Source organism: Lepidochelys kempii, chromosome 9, assembly GCF_965140265.1.
Source record: "Lepidochelys kempii isolate rLepKem1 chromosome 9, rLepKem1.hap2, whole genome shotgun sequence".
NCBI lineage: Eukaryota > Metazoa > Chordata > Testudines > Cheloniidae > Lepidochelys > Lepidochelys kempii.
This window is the reverse complement of record NC_133264.1, coordinates 33,297,301-33,317,826: the sequence shown is the minus strand read 5'-3', so window position 1 is coordinate 33,317,826 and position 20,526 is coordinate 33,297,301. Positions and strand designations below refer to the sequence as shown.

The following is a 20,526-nucleotide window of genomic DNA, read 5'->3' as shown; positions in this document are numbered from 1 at the left end:
TGGAAAAAATCTCCAAGGGCATGATGGACAGAGGCTACAACAGGGACCCGCAGTAGTTCCGTGTGAAAATTAAGGAGCTCAGGCAAGCCTACCAAAAAACTAAAGAGGCAAATGGCCGCTCCGGGTCAGAGCACCAGCCAGGCCGTGTCTATGATGAGCTGAATGCAATTCTAGGGAGGCCCCTACCACTACCTCACCCGTGTCCGTGGACACCTGCAAGGGGGAGTCTCACGCAACAGGGATGAGGATTTTGGGGACAAGGAAGAGGAGGAGGAGGAGGAGAGCGCACAACAGGCAAGCAGAAAATCATTCCCCCTGACAGCCAGGAACTGTTTATCACCATGGAGCCAATCCCCTCCCAACCCTCCCAAGGCGGGCTCCCGGACCATGAAGCCGGAGAAGGCACCTCTGGTGAGTGTACCTTTGTAAATATAATATATGATTTAAAAGCAAGCGTGTTTAATGATTAATTTGCCCTGAAGACTTGGGATGCATTCGCGGCCAGTACAGCTACTGGAAAAGTCTTAATATGTCTGGGGATGGTGCGGAAATCCTACAGGGACATTAAAGGGGACATTCAGAGGTGGCCATTCCTGCTGGGCTGTTTGCCTGTGGCTGAAAAGAAATCATCCCCGCATTTAGTCACATGGTGTGTGTGTGGGGGCCATTCACACTGAGCTGTTCATGTTTGGCTGGCAGGGATCTTCCCTGATAGTAGTCACGTGGTGGGAGGAGGGGTGAAGTGATCATCCCAGAGAATGGGAGAAGGCTGGGGGGGTTTAGTTGGGTTTGTGCTGCACGTTAACCCAAAAACCGCAGCCCCTCCTTTTAAATGGCCAACCCAATGGGTGCTTGGTATGGGAAAGAAGAATGCTGCTGTTTGAAACCATTCCCACATGTTATGAAGGTTGAAGAAGTCGAAAGACTGTGGCTTACCATGGCTGCCTGCAAGCCAAATTCTGTTGCCCGGCCCTGCGTGTGAGATCTCTCACACCAAACTGGCAGGCCCTCAATACAAGAGGCAAAATGCGACCTTTTACCGACAGCACATGTGCTAGGTAATGTTAACAGCTTGATTCACCGTGAAAGAGTCTACTCATTGTTCTCTAAAATGTGTCTCTTTAAAAGTTACTCTCCCTTTTTTCCTCCCGCAGCTACAAATGTTTCAATGCTCCCCCTATCATCTCCGTTCCAGAGTCTACTGCAGATAAGGCGGAAAAAAAAAATGCACTCATGATGAAATGTTCTGAGCTCATGCCGTCCTCCCGCACTGAAAGAGCTCAGCAGAATGCATGGAGACAAACAATGGCAGAGTCCAGGAAAGCAGAAAATGAATGCAAGGACAGGAGGGACGAGCAAGATGAGAGGTTGCGGGAGCATGATGAGAGGAGGAAGGATGCGATGCTGATTCTACTGGGGGAATCAAACTGATATGCTCCGGTGTCTGGTGGTGCTGCAGGAAAGGCAGCATGAGCACAGACTGCCCCTGCAGCCCCTGTGTAACTGCCCGCCCTCCTCCCCATTTCCATAGCTTTGCTCACCCAGACGGCCAAGAACGCAGGGCTGGGGGAGGCTCTGGGCACCCAACCACGCCACCCCAGAGGACTGCCCAAGCAACAGAAGGCTGGCATTCAAGAAGTTTTTAAGTGCAGTGTGGCCTTGTCCTTCCCTCCTCCCTTCATCCACCACCCCACCCGGTGCTTCCCTTCTCCCCCACCCCTCCCAGGCTACCTTGGCAGTTATTCCCCCTATTTGTGTGATAATTAATAAAGAATACATGATTTTGAAACAATAATGACTTTATTGCCTCTGAAAGCAGTGATCGAAGGAGAGAGGTTGGTTGGCTTACAGGGAAGCAGAGTGAACCCAGGGGGCGGGTTTTCATCAAGGAGAAACAAACAGAACTGTCGCACCATAGCCTGGTCAGTCATGAAACCGGTTTTCAAAGATTCTCTGATATGCAGCGCGCCCTGCTGTGCTCTTCTAATCACCCTGGTGTCTGGCTGCATGTAATCAGCAGCCAGGCGATTTGCCTCAACCTCCCACCCCGCCATAAACGTCTCCCCCTTACTCTCATAGACATTGTGGAGCACACAGCAAGCAGCAACAACAATGGGAACACTGGTTTCGCTGAGGTCTAACCGAGTCAAACAGCGCCAAACAGCTTTTAAATGTCCACAGGCACATTCTACCACCATTCTGCACTTGCTCAGCCTATAGTTGAACCGCGCCTTACTACTGTCCAGGGTGCTTGTGTACGGCTTCATGAGCCATGGTATTAAGTGGTAGGCTGGGTCCCCAAGGATAACTATAGGCATTTCAACATCCCCAACAGTTATTTTCAGGTCTGGGAAGTACATCCCTTCCTGCAGCTGTTCAAAACAGACCTGAGTTCCTGAAGATGCGAGCGTTGTGTACCTTTCCCGGCCATCCCACGTTGATGTTGGTGAAACGTCCCTTGTGATCCACCAGTGCTTGCAGCACCACTGAAAAGTACCCCTTGCGGTTTACTTACTGGCTGTCAAGGTGGGCCCGGTCCCAAGACAGGGATATGCGTTCTGTCTATCACCCCAGCACAGTTAGGGAATCCCTTTGCAGCAAAGCCATCCACTATGACCTGCACATTTCCCAGAGTCACTACCCTTGATAACAGAACGTCAACGATTGCATTGGCTACTTGGATCACAGCAGCCCCCACAGCAGATTTGCCTACTCCAAACTGATTCCCGACTGACCGGTAGCTGTTTGGCATTGCAAGCTTCCAGAGGGCTAATGCCACTCGCTTGTGAACTGTGAGGGCTGCTCTCATCTTGGTATTCTTGTGCTTCAGGGCAGGGGAAAGCAAGTCACAAAGTTCCATGAAAGTGCCCTTATGCATGCCGATGTTTCGCAGCCACTGGGAATCGTCCCAGACCTGCAACACTATGTAGTTCCACCAGTCTGTGCTTGTTTTCCAGGCCCAGAATCTGTATTCCATGGCATGAGCCTGCCCCATTGCCACCAGAATGTCCAAATTGCTGGGGCCCGTACTTTGAGAGAAGTCTCTGTCCATGTCCTCATCACTCTCATCACCGCTCTGCCGTCACCTCTTTGCCTGCTTTTACAGGTTCTGGTTCTGCACAGACTGCTGGATAATGCATGAGGTGTTTACAATGCTCATAACTACCGCGGTGATCTGAGCGGGCTCCATGCTTGCCGTGGTATGGTGTCTGTAGGAGAGCAGAGTTGCAGCGGAAGTGGTGGAGGACGATGGTTAGCACCGCGCACGTTTCCCAAGGAAGAACACACATACCTGGGAGCCCATGACAGATAACATGGAGAAATTTGCTATTGAGACAATAGCAGCAGAGCAGAGCTGCAGCGTAAGCCGTGTATGACAACAGCTAGCAGTCCTACAGCACCGTCTGCTGCCAGCAGCACCCAGGACACAACAGCGGTGGAGTCGGTGAGCTGAGCTTAGTAGGCTGTATGCTTGACGTGGTATGGTGTCTCAGCAGAAAAAAGGTGCGAAACGATTGTCTGCTGTTGCTGTCACGGAGGGAGAGGTGACTGACGATGTACCCAAAACCACCTGCGACAATGTTTTTGCCCCATCAGGCATTGGGAGCTTAATCCAGAATTCCAATAGGTGGCGTAGACTGCAGGAACTGTGGGATAGCTACCCACAGTGTACCGCTCAGTAAATCGATCTAGCCACAGTAGTGAGGACAAACCGCCGACTTAATGTGGACATAATCGACTGTATAAAATTGATTGCTAAAAACTCACTTCTATAGTATCGACCTAATTTCGAAGTGTAGACATACCCTTAGTAGAAGGCAAAGGGTAGGGAAAGGGATATAAAACATACAGTGACTGTTTGCAAGTGTCTTTTTTTTAAAAAAAAAAAAAAAAAAAAAAAAAAAAAAGTAAAAAATTTACAGGGGGTTTATCTAAACAGGAAGAATGTAAGAGAGGGAAGACTGATGAGGAGATGGGGATAGGGACAGAGAAGGAAGGAGGGGAGCATGCAGAGTACTGAGGCTGATGTTAGAAAGGGGAGGGGGAAGTTGGAATAAAAGCCAATCAGCACATGGAAAAGAATGTCCTAAGCCAGAACTGCAGACAACAGCACAATGACACCCACGTTCTTTCACAGTATTTCTTAAAAACAGTGCTTCTATAATGCACTTTCTCCACCCACTAAACGTAGTTGGAACAATTACTTGTAGTAATGTTGTGATGGAATTAGTTTCAATAACTAGCATTGACTCAAAACTAGTTTAAACCTCCAGCAACAGTTGAAAGCCAAAGATAAAAAGAATTAAATTCTCCATCTAATTTAACTGTGAACCAAACTTTATATCCCAGTACAAATATTGTGTCACTATTGCTTTTTCCTTATTCCACATATTTCTATAGGCAAGTGTGGTATACTATAGATTATGGAGTGTTTAATAAAGTCAGTAACATTTATGGACACTATGCTTCCTGTTCTAATAAAAGTACCATGACAAAAAAAAAAGTGGAAGTACAGGAAGAACACATGCACTTACTTTGCTTCATAAGTTGAACTGCTAGCGTAGGACAATTGGAGCACATTAAGGAAAACATGCGCACCACCATGATGAACATTCCTGAGCTCAGGATGGGAGGAGTCACTACCAAGAGTTGCTGAATATTTGTGAGCAAATCCTTAGAGGCAACCTGCTGAAGCAAATTCTTAAAGAAAAAAAAAAAAGAAGGAAAAGTAGAGAATTTAGAAAATTCTAACGGATTTAAAACCTTTTAAAAAAAAGTACAAAAGAGAAACTACGTACCTCCTCATGTTGGAAGTTGTCCACCAGCCGTGCAAAACAGAGACAAGTGCTTTCTACTGACTTTTTGTCCTATTTAAAAAAAAAAACAAAAACAAAAAAAACCTCACATTGAAAGGTATTCAAGAGCCTGTATCAGATAGAATTCTGCATGAAGTCCCCTTCCTCCTAGAAAACCCATCACCGAAACCCTACTTTTAGAAGCTTCCAAGCTGGAAGTGATAAACTAATCCCCAAATTCTTTATGCCAAGATCACCTTCCCCAAACAGATATATTGGTATGGCTCACAGCCCTGTAAGACTATTAATTGAACTTGAGAGTTATTCCATTTTAGATCGCAAAATGCAAGTTTAATATATTCACACAATTTCTCAAAGTGGAAAACCTAGAACAGCCTTAATGCTAAGTTTAAAAATGTAAGCAGCCAGGATATACAGATGCCACAGAAGACTGAAGTCTCACAGCATGAGGCCAATCCTGCTTCCCAGGGGGAAAAAAAGGAACTTCTCCCAAAACCTTTAACTGTTTTCTAGTCTTTTTTCTAATTTTGCTTCAAAAGTTGCTCCTACATATAGCTTCTCCAAACTCCTTTTGCCAAATTGCTGAAATTATGCTTAATCAAACTTCATGACTACCCACACAAAAAAACTGTTTGTTCACTCACCTACATGCAATCATCCCCAGTTTTTCTACCTTAAAAATAACCTGGTGTATATTTACAGCATGTACAAAATCATTAATTTAAGGTTAACATTAGTATGCACAATACTAGGACACGAGTTATTATTGGTTTTGCCAAGTATAGATGCCTCTTACCAATATGTACATTATTCCATTACCCCAATAAAAAGTTTTAGTACTGAGTATAATCACACATATTATACACACTTATAATCCTCAACGCTACAAGATTTAAGACTTTTTTTAAAAAAGTGACTAACTCACACTGATCCTCCCCATTAAGAAAGTAATCAGTAGAGTTAACATGCTGACAAACCTAGAGAGCTCAAGGTCAGAGCAACTGGAAAGAATGTTACTTACCTTACAGCAAAACTGTGGTTCAAGATGTTTTTATACACAGATTCCACTCATGGGGCACAAGATCAGATTCTCTTGAACAACACTATCAGCTGGGGCCATGCCTGTCCCACCTCTTGCTCCCTGTAGCAAGAGGGCTTAAAGGGCAGAGCAGCCACAACCTATATCCAGTTCCTTAGATCATAAAAATGCCACTGAAGCAGGACTGCTATCTGCAGGGATGGAGAGTGGGTCATGGAATCTGTGTGGATGCAACATCTGCATACAATTTCTGTCAACAGTAGACTGTTCTCTCTTGAAGTGATCATCAACTCAGATTATACTCTTGCTGATTAATAAGCAGTTGCCCTGAAGCTAGGACATGGATAAGTGGAGGCCTATCAAAACTAAGGTGCAGCCCAGAATCTTACACCTGGCAATAATCAGTGGCTCAAGCTCCACATAAGTGCTCTTCATCTCTCTGATATGGGGAAATTACCCCAACAGACCACAGAGGCTGCCTGAACCCTAGTGGAATGAGCTACAACCTGTCAAGGTGGACTTTTCTTGGCCAATATTTAACAGGAAGTCACACTTGGGAACTCAGTGCTTGATAATTTACCAGTATCAAAAATACTGGAAACAAGGGAGACAGGGGAGAGATCCTTGTAGAGGAGAATCATTACTACTCTGTCCTGAAACTTTTAAAGCCAGCTGGCAAAGAAAATCTTTAAATTAATGTCCTAAAAATGGGAGGGAAATGTGCTAAATACTGTCCAAGAGCAAGGAACACTGAATATAAAGAATTCTTTCTTGCAGCCATGGCTGGTAAGAAGGAAATGAGTATGGGTTGCAGGTGCCCTGCCCTTTTCATCCTCAGGTACAGGGAGAGATAGGACACTCGGGGGCAGGCATGGGTCCACAGACACTGCTGTTCAAAAGAATCCGATTTTACATGCATGCACATCAAAAATTAAATTTGACTGGACAATCATTCAAAGACAGAAGCTTCTGAAATCAGGTTTATAGTTGGGTAAGTATGTATTAATCTGAATACATAGCTTTGTAAAAGCTATTCACCAATTTTTACCACGGGTCTCGGAAATACTGAAGAAACTAACTGAACTTTTAAAATTAAGTCCACTGCCCACAAAACAGACTATCCATTGTGCAGCTTCATATTTCCTTTTAGGATCCTACTTCATATGTGACTGGAAAAAGGTAGCAAGTGGCAACTTCAGAAACGTCTGAAAGTGCCAGTCTGCAATGGATGAGTGCCTAAACTAGTTTTCCTCATCTCCATTGACAGGATCTATTAAGTCTGACTTGAGACAATATGTCATACTTAAATACTAATATTTTATTGATTCTGCTGGCAGTTTACATAACTGCCAAGCCATAAGAGTTTGCAATACACCGATCTACAATCTTTCAGGGTTTTTTGTTTTTTTATTTTTAAAAACAAACCTTTAAAACTTGCACCCTTCCTGTTATTTTAAGTAGCATTTTGTCAGTTCCTTCTTGCTCTTTGCCAACATGATGAAAGAGCCCCAAAACATTACAAGTATAAAATTCAGACTAAGAGAGCTACAGGCAGCTTTATACCTCCATAGCATGTCAAAATGACTAGTCAATGTTTTATACTGGCTTCTTACCTGATGGGTTAGCCTTTGTGTAAGCAGTGGCAGAGAATCTGCAACAAAGTGAAACTCATCAGGTGTGATGCTCTGGCAGCAGTTGGCAGCAATAGCTAGTGCATTCCTCTGGGCATTTATGCTGAAGAACTCCAGATACAGCAGACAGTCTGCCAACCCACCCTATAATACAGAAAGCTGTTAAAGAGAAGTATTCTCTGTCAGTGGCAATACAGTGACAGAAATTTCTGGGCTTTAATTACTCTTTGGGAAGAACTTGTGCACCACCCACTTTGTGGTGTAGGAGCCATCAAAAGAGGAAACAAAAACTTCAAGCAAATATCCTTTTTCTTTCTATTATGGAAAATTACTTACTGCCTGCAGAATAGCTTTACTATGTCTGCGTGATAACATCTCCAGGGCAGTCAGTGCCTGCTCTGCCACATCAATACACTGAATAACTTGCAGCTAGAACAAAAGAAAGTAATTAAATGAATTACCAGTTAAGAATATCAGCTAAGTTTGAGTTAACACTCTACCTTACATATTGGATTCTTACAGAAATTTCATCATCTTAACAAAAGTACTTCTAATGTAACTGAAGTATTTCTCTGTAGTACAAATTGTAGGTAATACAGTACATATTTAGTGTTTGAAGATATATTTACCTTTCCACATTGAATTAGAGAAACAAAACTCAAGTCATAACTAGCTTCATAATACTTTATTCCCTCAAACAGACTTCAGGAACTCAAGTTTGAATTTAGGGGCTTTCCTAAAGCAAATGGACTCTAAAACCTGTTCTATGGCAAAACTGCTTTAAAAGTTTTTGGGAACTGGAGAAAATGTTGGATGTTGTAATGAAACAACAAATATGGTTAAGGAATCCACTAACAGCAACATAATACTTAAGTGCATGCCCTCACACGTCTGCCTGGCAGATTTCCTCTCAGTATTAATTTTAACCAGGAGTATGTGCTCTTTGGACTGTTGAAGTGTTATTCGTGGGACATACTAGGTCCTAGTCAGCAAAGTTCGACATGCAGTTTACCAAATGAAGGAAGGAAAAGATCCAGGAAAAAACTGACAACCAAAATGACTAGAGCTGGAGGCCAAGACTTCTGGGAAACCCTTGCTCAGAGATTTAGCCATTACTTAGAAATGCAGAAGATACCATCTAGTTGGAAGGAGTCCAACACATTTTGCTGTACAAGAAGGGCAATCGTGAAGATCTAAAGAACTATCGTCCAATAATGCAGTCTCTTGCATGCCTACAAACTGTTCACCAAAACAACAACAAAAAGTGACTCTCAGAGTCTGGACAAACAGCAGCCGAAAGAGCAGGCAGGTTTACGAAGAAATTTCGTCACAATGGACCATAACTTCATTATAAACCAGTGATTGGAGAGCTCAAGAGAATACAAGTTCCCTTTATGCATTGCCCTAGTCAATTAGGAAAAAGCATTTGATCATCTAGAGATCAATGCAGTGCTGAAAGCTCTTGCAGAGCACGGCATTGACACAACTACATCAAACTACTAAAGGAAGCAAATTCTGACTGCACTACGGATATAAAAAAAACAAACAAAACAAAAAACCCCACACAACTGTTTGGTACTCCTTCACATGCCAGTCAAAAAAAGGTGTGAAGCAAGGAGACAGTTTCACCGAAACTCTTCACAGCCTGCCGGAAAATGGTAATGAGGCAGATGAACTAGAAGGGTGCAATCAGCATCAGAGAGCAATTAAACCACCTCAGAGTCATGGCTGATATTGTGTTGATTGCCAAAAACACTATCAAACTACAGTAAATGCTGCGAGAGCTCAACACAAAAAGCAGCCAATTCGGACTGAAAATAAACTGCTCTAAAACAAAATGTATGCGGTCTGATGCCTTGCCAAAAGACCAAATAATAGTCGAGGGAGAATAAATAGGCATATAGTTCAAATTCTTCTAGTTGGGTCAAGAAATTAACATATGTCACTATCAGGAAGGTGAACTCTCGTGAACAAAGATCTGGTAGGTGCACGCATTCAGTTCTATCAAGGATGTCCTCCAAGGAAAACACGCCAACCTCTTGAACTCAACTGTACTGCTGGCAGTGTTGTACAACAGAGAAACATGGGCACAGACAAAGATAGAGGAGCAACAATGGAGAGGGCCATGGAAAGAAGAACTCTGGTCATTTCAATCCGTGACCGAATCCCCAGTGAAGTGATCAGACAGGAGAGCGGAGTGCAGGACGTTGTTGTTGAAAAGCAGGTACAGTAAAACGTGATGGGTCGGGCATACAGCTAGGCTCACTGATGAACTGCAGCAGTCGCCGAGTGGTATCCACGGGAACTGAAATAACCACTCAGCCGACCTCCAAAGAGATGGGAAAATTTTATCGTGAAAAAGGCATGGCTGCACATGGAGAAGGAAGGCCAGGATAAGAGAAGAATGGAAGACATGTGATCGGCACAATCTATATGAGGACTGATGGACTGATCGATCAAGGGGATTATTTTTAACAAACAAAGGTTATTGTTTCACCTAAAAGACTTGCACGCTACGTAGTCAAGTCCAGGTGCTGGGGAGATGTGACTTGGCAGGTGTGTGTATGTGTGTTTGGGTGCATGTTGGTGTCTGGGTGCTGGGGAAATGGGGGCCAGGTGTGGGGGATGTCCAGGGGCTCGGGAGCGTGGGGGGGGGGGAAGGGAGTCCAGGTGCTGGGGAAATGGGACTTGGTCAGGGGGCGGGGCAACGCAACGCAACAACAGACTGGGTGCTAGGAGATGGGACTCGGTGGGGGGGGGGGGGGAGCTTGACAAGGAAGCCCCAGCTGCTGTTGAGGGGACATCATATGCTGGGCTCCTGCTCCCCACCACAACCTCACCCTCATCCCCCTCCCTTCACTCCCACATTCCCCTTCCCCTCTGCCTCCTCCCTTCCTCCTACCCAGCCCCACCATGCACACTCACTGTTGCATAGAAAACAATAAGGCTCCCAGCACACAGAAGGGGAGCATGACTGGCACTAGGATCCAGGAGACGGCATTCAGCTGCAGTCAGTTGAGCTGAGATGCAGCCTCCTTCAGCTGGGGAGCTCTGCGCTTGCAGAAATGAGAGGGGGGCAGTGGCAAGTAACCCCGTGTGCCCCCCCATGCCTTGCCTCTGTTTGAGAGGAAATCCCACCCCCCAAATAAACTGCACCCACAGTCCCGTTCTCCCCCTCTCCCCCACCACCGCTTCCCTTTGCTTCCCTGCTGTTTTCCACAGGGAAGCATGGGCATTCTGCGGGTGGGCGGGGGTCTGTGGGTGTGCAGTCCAGCAGAATTTCCCCAGGCATAATTTACTTTAGGCTTCTCAAGTACAATTTAACTTCCCTCTCTGAATGCCTTTTGCTAGGAGCACACCAGGTGACCAATTACCAGCAAGTTGCTTGCATGTGTTTGAAATGAAGCCTTCTAAACGTCTAGCCACATCCATAAAACAAAAGCCACCAGCAGGCTGGAATGTAGTCCAAAACTAAACGACTTTCTGAAGCCCCAAAACCAAGACTGAGCCACCACCCTTTTCCATTCAGTCAGCAAACCTACAAGACAGACCTGTAAGTCAAGGAGCTCTCTAGAAGATACCTGACTGTACACCTGTGTGCTCATGTGTAAGCATAAAAAGGAAGTATTGGTGGTGAACTGAATTAGTCAGAACTCAAAATAAAAAATTAATATATATAGATTTCGTTGCAGTGTCATTTGGAAATGTAATTTGAGTTTCCCGTAAACCAGGTACTGATTTACAACACTGAAGGCTAGTTTTTTTCTTCTGATGCATTTTATATTAATTACAATGGTTATAATAATAAAAAGAATGCACTTTTTTGCATGGGTGGAGAGTTATGGGGATTACTCAAAGGTAAGTGTTTGTCCTTAAGTTTTGTGTACTAATTTTAATTATTTAGGGACATGACTATTGCTACCTTTTCCAAAAAGACAGGAATTGCATCTACCACTACAGCAGATGATCTGGGAAGTGCTTCCATCATGTAGGTTAAGGCTCGACAAGCATGGTTCATCTATTAAAAAAAAAACAAAAACAAAAAAACCAAACAATTAGATGGAAAAAAACTTAAGTTCACAGGAAAACAATTAGCTCATATCTATGTCACTTACAATATCAAAGTTGTGTTCCATCTGCAGCAATGTTATCTATAAAGAAAAAGATTAGGAAATGAGTAAACAGTTCTGATTTGGTACAAGTTACCAAAAGGATATTGTTTTTCTTACATTCTACAAATATTTGAAAACCTGTTATGATCATTTCAGTTTAGTTTCACTTGCAACACTGGATCTTTTTGAAGCTGTCACAACAGCTCCTATAGCATTTAATGAAAATTGTTAAAGGAATCCAAAAACCAATTTAAAAGGAGAAATACACTTTCTACAGCAGAGAAAGCTAAAGAATTTTAAAATACACATTAAAAATATTTCTGCTCATATGGATGAAGCAGCTTTTGATTGCTATTACACATTACAGGTTATTGGCTTTAGAGGAGTCCCCGCCCCCCCCCCAAATGTACAAAGCCCATTGACCATGCAATGTAGTCAATGTAAAGAACGTTCATTGTTTTTGTTGTTTGCATGCGCACACACATGCACAGCCCTTTTATCCTCATGATTAAGATTTCTGTACACATGTTGCTTCCGGACTGTGTCGTTAAAAACAGATGGTATCAGGAGTGATTTTTTTTAAGTCTTTGATAAACACCTGAAATAGGAGTTTACAATGGAAAGTTCTTCCTCAAGCACTTCTGTTTTCTTCCATATCACCCACATGCACAGGAAAGATGCCATCAAAATTCATAAAGCCGCCAACATTTTAAAGTTCTGTGACCTCTACCTTTCTCACACTGCTCACAAGTCACTCCTGTCTGGCTTTGGTTAAGAGAACAAGGAGCTGTGACTTCTACTTTCATTCTAAAGTAATTTTATTGGTACTGTATTCATCTCAATCTAACTTCCACTCGTGTCCACTTGTTGCAGTCTGTCTTGATACCCAGATACCTGTAAAGTTTTCTAGGGCAAAGATATACTTTGTTACTTGTCTATACAGTGCCTAGTGCAATAAGACCCAGTTTTACCGGAATTCCCACATACTATCGTAACAGATGGCAGTCACGCTATAACAGAGCACAGTGCAACTTAACACCTGTTATGGGTCCACAGTTCATTTAATGCCAGGGAATATGGGACTTGAAGTCCACAAGGATCACCTGCTGATACACTGAGGGCTTGGCATTTATAGCTTATAGGCATGGCTGCTGTAGATGTACAGGACAGCATGGAGTGTACTACTGGAAGCCCTAAAGGAGAACTGTGGCCACTAGGCTTCTTCCAGGAGAGCAAGAGAGATTTGAGTGGGCCTACGTAAGAAGGCCCAAGATTGCCAGGAACTATCAAGGACTTCTGGAAGGACAGTTCATAGATCCTAGTGACAGGGCTGTAGAGAACCCCTGCGGCTGAAGGATGGTAGGACTGTTACCACTCATACATGGGTGGAAGATGTATTAGCAGACTAGTGAGGAATCTATGGAAGCCAAAGTGTGTACAACAAGCACTAGAATAATAAACCCCAAAAGGAGACTTTTTTTTTTAAAGTCATGTGTTGTGTGGGGAGGGAGGCACAGCCACACCCCGGATGAAAAAGGGTAAGCAGACCTCATATACACGTACATACACCTTGACAGAGCACCACAGCAGTCTTCCTGGGTACTAATATGTAAATGGAAAGCCATCCATTTGCACAGACATGTCTGTGTGTACCTGACTACATATTAGAACTCAGGAAGAATGCTGTAGTGGCCTGTCAAAGTACATATTTATGATTGGGGTCGGGGTGTGTTTACCCTCTATATTCAAGGTATCTTTCTAGTCCTCTGCAGTGCAATCCATACATGGAATTTTATGAAGTTTCTATGTATCAATACTCCCATGAGCCAGTCTAGAAAGGGTACTCACCACACTGGCTACATAAAGTCATTGCCCCTCACCCAACCCTGCTTTAAGGACACAATGACCTCTCTCTCTCTCTCTCCAGCCAGCTCACACTCCAGTTAGGGGCCTCACAGCTATCAAAGCAATCTGTAGGAGTACAGAATTAACCTATAGGGTGTTTTTTCCTTTTACTATTTAGCAAGTGTGCAAAAGCCATGGGATCTAAAATTGGAGGAGAGGAGTTTAGTAGTTTGTTAGTAGTAGTTTAGTAGTAGTAGTTTGTTAACTAAACTATTGTCTGATTAGAGGAAGTTGTTGAAAGTGAAAATATTTTGTTGGTATCATAAGCCTTTAATGCTATTTCTGAGTCCAGATGAACCAGAGGCTACCAAATACCTCTTAAATTTAGAGGTTTCAAGAGTACTTCTATTTTACTGTTGAATCCTTTTGCTATACTGTTTAAATACTATGTTTCACACAGAAATATATAAACAAATTTGATCCTTACCAAAGCTGGTACAACACTTTTGACTGGAAATCCACCTAATGTTTCTTCATTCCCCATGACCAACAACTGACACATCTCAATTACTGCCTGTAGCTGCTGACTTTCATCAGTGGCTTGGAGCCCCTGAAGAAGCTGTTGGGCTTTAGAACCTAGGAAAGTAAAGATCTATTAATACTTGTAAATATTTAGGGTAATTAATGCTGTGATCACTTATCTTACCAAGCAGAGAGTTTGTTTTCTGTGTGTTCTGTGACTTCAGAGGTTTTTTTTGGGGGGGGGGGTCAAATTCTGCTCTTAGCTTCCCTTGCCATGCAGCTAAAATGAGCATACAGGAGCAACTGTGCTAAAATTACCAAAAACGATCTACCTAGCATAAGACAGGATGGCTAAGGTGGTGGGGGATAAATACCACTTCTTTAGGAAGTAAACAGCATATACTACTAGGGTAGTGTTCTGTTCTAGCTGGCAGACAACATCCCCTTGTTGGTTGTGATGTGCTTGCAGGCCTGGTCCTCCTCCTAGTTCTTTTGACTGCTAGGTAAACATCCCAGCCTGCTGCATTGTAGGTATACTGAACTGGAGGTAAGAAGAGGATAGAATTTGGTCCTTAGTAGTCCCTGCGGACAGCACTGACCTGTGTTTCAAAGAGGTGCTCAAACAAACAATTATCCCTCTAAAATGATTTCAAGCCCATCTGACCATTGTGCATTAGGGATGCCATGTGCAAAGCAGTTTTCAAAACCTGATCTTGAGTATGGCTTTTCAAAAACCATGAAAATTAAAATAAGCCTTGTTTCAATTCAATTAAGTTACTTCTTGTTAAAGAAGTATATATAAGCCAAACTAAAAAAAAAGTTAAGCCAAACGTAGCTTCTTAAAAGGAAGATAAAGTTAAATGCTTGTAGCCAATGTTCCACAACTATGGAGTAAAGGAGGGAAGAAACTTAAGTTTTAGTATGCTGGAGTTCCTTATACTATCTAACATTATACACTGGATTTAATCTTAAAAATTAGTTGCATTTAAATCCTTACACAGATAAAACATTAGATTTACTAGTAGCCAAGTTTAACCAGTCTGAAAGCTGCTGACAGAATTATATCTGTCAAGATATAGTTTACTTACTAGCTCCACTTCCAATTGTCCTGTGGAAAAGCTGTGACATCCGAGGACCAAGAGGGCCAAACAGGTGAGGAGGAAGACCCCTAGCCTCTAACAGAGCTAGAAGCAAACACAGAATATTAAACGGCCATTTTCATAAAAAGTTTCCATGTAACTAAGTCTCATGAACTTATAAAGTTATAGGAGTTTTGAAGATTTAACACAGAAAAAGACAAGACGACGCTACATGGATTTCTCCTAACACCAGTAAAGGCGAGTGAACTACTTGTCCTCCCAAGGTTACCCTTTACTCAAGCGTGGCTTTAAAGTCAAATGTGAATCAAGACTGTGAAAAGACTGTTTTTTGAAGAGCCAGGAGGAATTCTGGAATTGTGTCAGTTTCTCTGAAGTATTTACAAGAAAACAAACATTTTTTTTTTTTTAATACTAAAAATAGTAGGCTCTAGTTTCAGTCTGAATGAAAACTATTGTAAAAACAGTTAAAGGGGATGGCAAAAACAATGGAACTGGGCAGAACAAGTAAGCTGTATAGGAGAAGTAGAATAGACAATGTTATTGACTGGAGAGAAAAGCATGGCAAATGGAGTTGTGAACTGTTAGGGGAGCTGGCTTGCTAGAGTCTAAAAACTTCTGGAAGAGGCAGAACATCTGTTAATTTTATATTAAGTCATCCTGTTTTTCTTGTCTGGAGAGTTGACTTCAAATAGGGGGGTTCTCATTAACTGCAGCAAGTCTGAACATTGCTGATCAGTGCTACAAATGGGTGGTTAGCAATTAACCATTAATAGTATTTGAGTCAATTTGCCTAACACTGGAGGAACTGTTTGCAAGCAAGCAATTGCTCTTTTCCCCCAGCTCTTCCAGCATTTAAGAATAAAAGATCCAGATTTTTACCCCAAACCTATATTTGCAGAGGAAGCAACCACCATAATTCCTTGCACCCAAGTAGTAAAAACCTGTTGAAGTGTTTACAGAAGACAGGCAAGTTAAATGCAGAATTTTGTCCAAGTTGTCAGTTTCTGAAAGGAAATGCATTTTCTGTACAGCCCAGGCATCAAGCAAGCATATTTTTTAGCACACGTGGATTTTATTTGGTCATAACCTGGGAATACAGGTGGGTGCTGAAGAAGCAAATAACTCCATCTTTATCTAAGAGCAGATACAAGAAAGAGTGGTAGGCCTAACTAAACTTGCACTCATGTTTTATAAACTGAAAGCTATTACTAGCATCTTTTCAGATTTGAGGAACAAACAAATTTATGAACTGTATTCCATATTAAGTGTTCTGTTTCATCATAAAAAAAAGCGTTTAGCCAAGCAGAGTATGTTTATTGGGTTGGGAAATCAGTAATCAGTGCAAAAAGTGTAGTACACTACAACAGTTAAGACACCTAAAGTTCAGCTAGTACTGCCAAATTTTTGAGTGTCTACTATACCACAATCTCTCCCACTACATTATTCATAATTATAGTAGGCAAAACAGCATGTTCACTTGGGGAGGGAGGGGGGGAGGAAATAGTTAGTAGGGTTTTTGAATGGGTATCAGCAGAGAGAAAAATATCAGAATAATGTTTTTATAACACCATGTACATATATACAGGTATCAACCCATCATATAAATCTAGTAAAAGCTTTTTACCTTGTAGCCTTCCCATCTCAGAATCATCTGACTCACTTTCTCCAGAAGTGGTCATGCCTACAGCCCCCGCAACAGAGCTAGATGCTAAAGAAAGAAAATATTTTAGAGTAACACTGACTTGTCTAAAATTTATTTCAAAAAAGAGTATTGGATACATTAATGCTGCTTCTATTTAAAATCGATAACTAAATCCCTACTGACTTCAGCAGCAATTGGACTAGGATTTTAAGATACTTTGTATTGAGTTTGGATTCATTTAAGCTATATTCTTACAAAAAATTTATAGTGACAACTCATATATAAGTTCTAGGGTTTCTCCATCATGAACTTCCACAGAAAATGTAATTGTACTTCTGAAATGGTGCATGTATATCTGAAAAAGTTAAAATACAGCTTTGGATAAAGTCTGAACTCAGTTTAAGTAACCAAACTTGTTACACTGCACTGAAGCAAATCAATACCTTATTTTCAAGCCTGAACATTTTAAAGCTTTTTTCTAAAAGCCAACATAATTGTTGAAGAATTTAAATAAACTGATGTGCTGAATTAGGGCCGGATTGCTTATACTGAACTGTAAATTACTCTGCAATTATTTCAGTAAGACTGTTTGGGAAATAAGGTACTCTTCAGTGTGAGGATATCACTAACTTTGTGAACAGTTTTTCCTATTGCAGCATAGTCAGTGCAGAAAAGCCAATAATTTAGATACTGGCCAAGACTATTAGAAAAAAATACATTTTTCTATAAGTACCATACAACTAGAATACATAGGTTAATATCAAAAAGGTACAAAAATGCTTTCACAACTGAGCATCACAAGGTAACCAAAAGACGTTTACTATAAAAGGACAGACTCGTGTAGTATTAGCTGGTTAGATACAGATTCTGACAGTAGCTTGTGAATTAGCACACTAACTTATGTTTCTATATGGTGGATAAGAGTAACATTACTAGTACAGTAGTTTGAAGAAGAGTTCAAAGTTATGTCACATAACCAAAAGGCCTCTGAACACAACTATAACTTAACACCTGAGTTTCAAGAGAGTAGTAGTGCCTTGCTCAGTCAGCATCCAAAAGCGACATTAAGAATTCATTTATGCCTTCCCCCCTTCATTAAAAAAAAAAAAAAAAAGAAGCCTGATACTTTAAGGTTTACATCAATGTTTTACAGAGCACCAGACATGGGTTGCAAAGTTTGTGTTTCTGCTTACCTGCTGCTCCTTGTGGAGCCTCATCTGTACGTGCAGCTGAAGAATTAACTCCATCCTGGTTGTTATCAGGATCAGCCATTTTTTCCTGTCGGCGAGCTTCAGCTGCTCCTCTTTTGCCCAGGCCAGAGCCTCGCCGACTATAAAAGAAAGTATAATGCGTAAAATTCAAGGTATTGCCAATTAAATGGACACCAGTTTCTTACCTAACACGAGACCACTCAAAAACAAGAACTAGTATCGAGTATTATAAAGCAATGTTGACATTCATAGCTATTCCTCTGAACATTCTTTAGCTTTTTTCTAAAGTGGACCTGAATGCAATTTCATCCATTTTACGTTCTTGGTATCCACATTTACACATATATAGTGAAGAATGTTATAAACAGAACAAGTGAATACTTGAATCTTGATCATATTTTGAAACTTATGCTGAATTACTGACCATCACTAGAATTTAAGTTCAGACAATTGAGTGCACAACTGTGACTACGTGGGAATTTTCTTAATATTTTTGCATGAGTACTGTGTGCTGCATGTTTACCTAGATGGATGGAAAGGTGGTTTAATATTTGTAGAGACTCAGACCAGGTGTGAGTGTCACCTGGCTCCCTGGGCCCAGACAGTGGCTGGACATTTCATAACTTAGAAAGTGATGACCAGGGGGCTCACCTTCTGCAAAAAGCCAGCCAGCTGCAACAAGTTGGAGAATAAAAAGTTGAGGTGGAGGCCAGGTGACCTGTTTTGCTAGAGAAAGACAAAGGACAGAGGAGGAGCAAATGGGCATGATATAGGGTGGATTGCCGGAAACAGGCAGCTCTCTCCCGTTTTGGGTCTCTCTGCAGGAGAATCAGGGCTGTGTGTCAAAATCAGGGCTCTGACCAAGATAGCTGTAATTTTCTGGTTTCTGTGCTGAGTCTAACAATGACTTTTTCTACACTGTGTTCAGACAATAAACCCCTTTGTTTTACATGGCTGGCTGAGAGTCACTGCTGACTGAGAAAGTTGGGAGCGTATGACTCCCCTTTGTGTGTGGGGGGGAAAAGAGGACGAGTATAAGGTGTCCTATTCAGGTGGACTTACTACGGGGAGCTCATGGCATGGAACAAGGATGCTGATGGCTCAGAGTTTGGTCCCAGGAGGCACTGAAGCCAAGGTGGCTTAGCCTAGTGAAAGTGTGCTGTGAGGGGTTTTCATACTGAAGAGGGCCCTGCCTGGGTTAGATTAAGAGCTGTTCCAGCGCATCCATGACAGCATCCTTATGTATTAGATTATGCCACCATTTTAAAAAAAAAAAAAAAATTTCAAGAAAGAAAAAATGCAACTGGCTTTGCTGCTTGTTTCAAGTTTTTTTTTTTAAAATGGGGAAGGGTGTGAGTCAGAAATTCATATTTTCAGAGGCGAGAGTAGTTTGTTGCACTGGTAGTTGTAATGGGGTCAAGGTGTTTGTCTGAATTCAGAAAACACTGAACAACATTATGCCAAATTCATAATTTTTCAGAATAGTAACACACTTCAGAGTTTTTCCTAAAGTGTTAGAAAAATGGCTGCCTACCAATAAAGTCATCAAATCCAATTTAACAAGCTTTGTTCTTTTCTTTCCACTTAAAGCACTTTAAAAAGTGTCAATTAGACATTGTGTAGCTCCAAAACTTTTGAAATTTCATCACAGATATGAAAAGCTTTTGACATTTTCCTAGTTACTTGACTTGAAAGCTTAAACTCTAGATATAGAACTTCAGATTAGCAATAGTTGCAAACATGCCTGTAATGTTAAGGACTTATCATTTCGGCATGTTCCAGCATAACTTTCTGGTTACAGCTAAATTAGACTTATGTATTTCAAATTTCTGGCTTACATGGTGGATACCTTTAAAATAACTAACTTGCCTCAAAGTAACCAACAGCTCGCAGCTGTAATCATCTTAATGCGACTTTTAAAGTTTGAATCTCTTAAACACAGTAAAAATTTTACTTCTGGATAACCTGAGATCAAAAACAGCTAGCTCAAAGTTGTAGTCCATAACACCAGAAAGTATTTTATCTAAGTTTGGATTGCATGACAAACAAGCAGCCTTTATTGCTACACCCTCTAAATTCAAGCTAACCAGTTTGAATTTTTACCTCAACATTCCAAAAATCTTAAAGCTGTTTTTATTCGCCATCTGATACCAGCAGCTATCTCAAGTTCCAAGTCTATTATGTCTGAGTACCTGATTTCTCATCTTGCACAAATCTGATGTTCATTTGCTCAGGCCTGGTCTACACTATAAAATTAGGTCTACTTAGGTCACTTAGCATTGATCTAGTTGCGCATGTGTCTATACTAATTTCTCTCCTGCCGATAGAAGCGCCCCTTATGGCAATGCAGTAACACCACCTCCCCGAGTAGTGTTGAGCCATGGTCGACCAACTGTGGTCAATGCAGAGCAAGCATGGATAGCACAAGACCTAACAGTCCTCCAGCAGCTGTCCCACAATGGTGAACACTGATGCTCTAGTCACAATTGTGACCTCAACTGCCAAGGGGTCACAGAGACCTGAAGCCACCCCACATCTTTAAAAACCTCATGTATTTTTGAAATGCCTTTTCCTAATTGCCCAGCTTGGTGAGCACACCTGGCAGCT

The 20,526-nt window shown here is 41.9% G+C and overlaps 1 protein-coding gene across 11 annotated transcripts in view; it reads right to left on the bottom strand.

The window, feature by feature from the left end:
- Window positions 1-20,526, bottom strand: part of TRIP12 (thyroid hormone receptor interactor 12) — a 150,755-nt gene that overhangs the window by 52,091 nt on the left and 78,138 nt on the right. For 10 of the 11 annotated variants that reach the window (XM_073359825.1, XM_073359832.1, XM_073359822.1 and 7 more), the window contains 10 exons: window positions 17,902-18,038; window positions 16,691-16,774; window positions 15,055-15,150; window positions 13,932-14,080; window positions 11,603-11,638; window positions 11,410-11,505; window positions 7,824-7,916; window positions 7,470-7,631; window positions 4,800-4,868; window positions 4,536-4,701 (listed from right to left, as the gene is read on the bottom strand). In XM_073359825.1, coding sequence (XP_073215926.1) covers window positions 4,536-4,701; window positions 4,800-4,868; window positions 7,470-7,631; window positions 7,824-7,916; window positions 11,410-11,505; window positions 11,603-11,638; window positions 13,932-14,080; window positions 15,055-15,150; window positions 16,691-16,774; window positions 17,902-18,038 — 1,088 coding nt within the window. The remainder of the gene's footprint in view (window positions 1-4,535; window positions 4,702-4,799; window positions 4,869-7,469; window positions 7,632-7,823; window positions 7,917-11,409; window positions 11,506-11,602; window positions 11,639-13,931; window positions 14,081-15,054; window positions 15,151-16,690; window positions 16,775-17,901; window positions 18,039-20,526) is intronic. The other variant, XM_073359831.1, reaches the window with a different exon arrangement.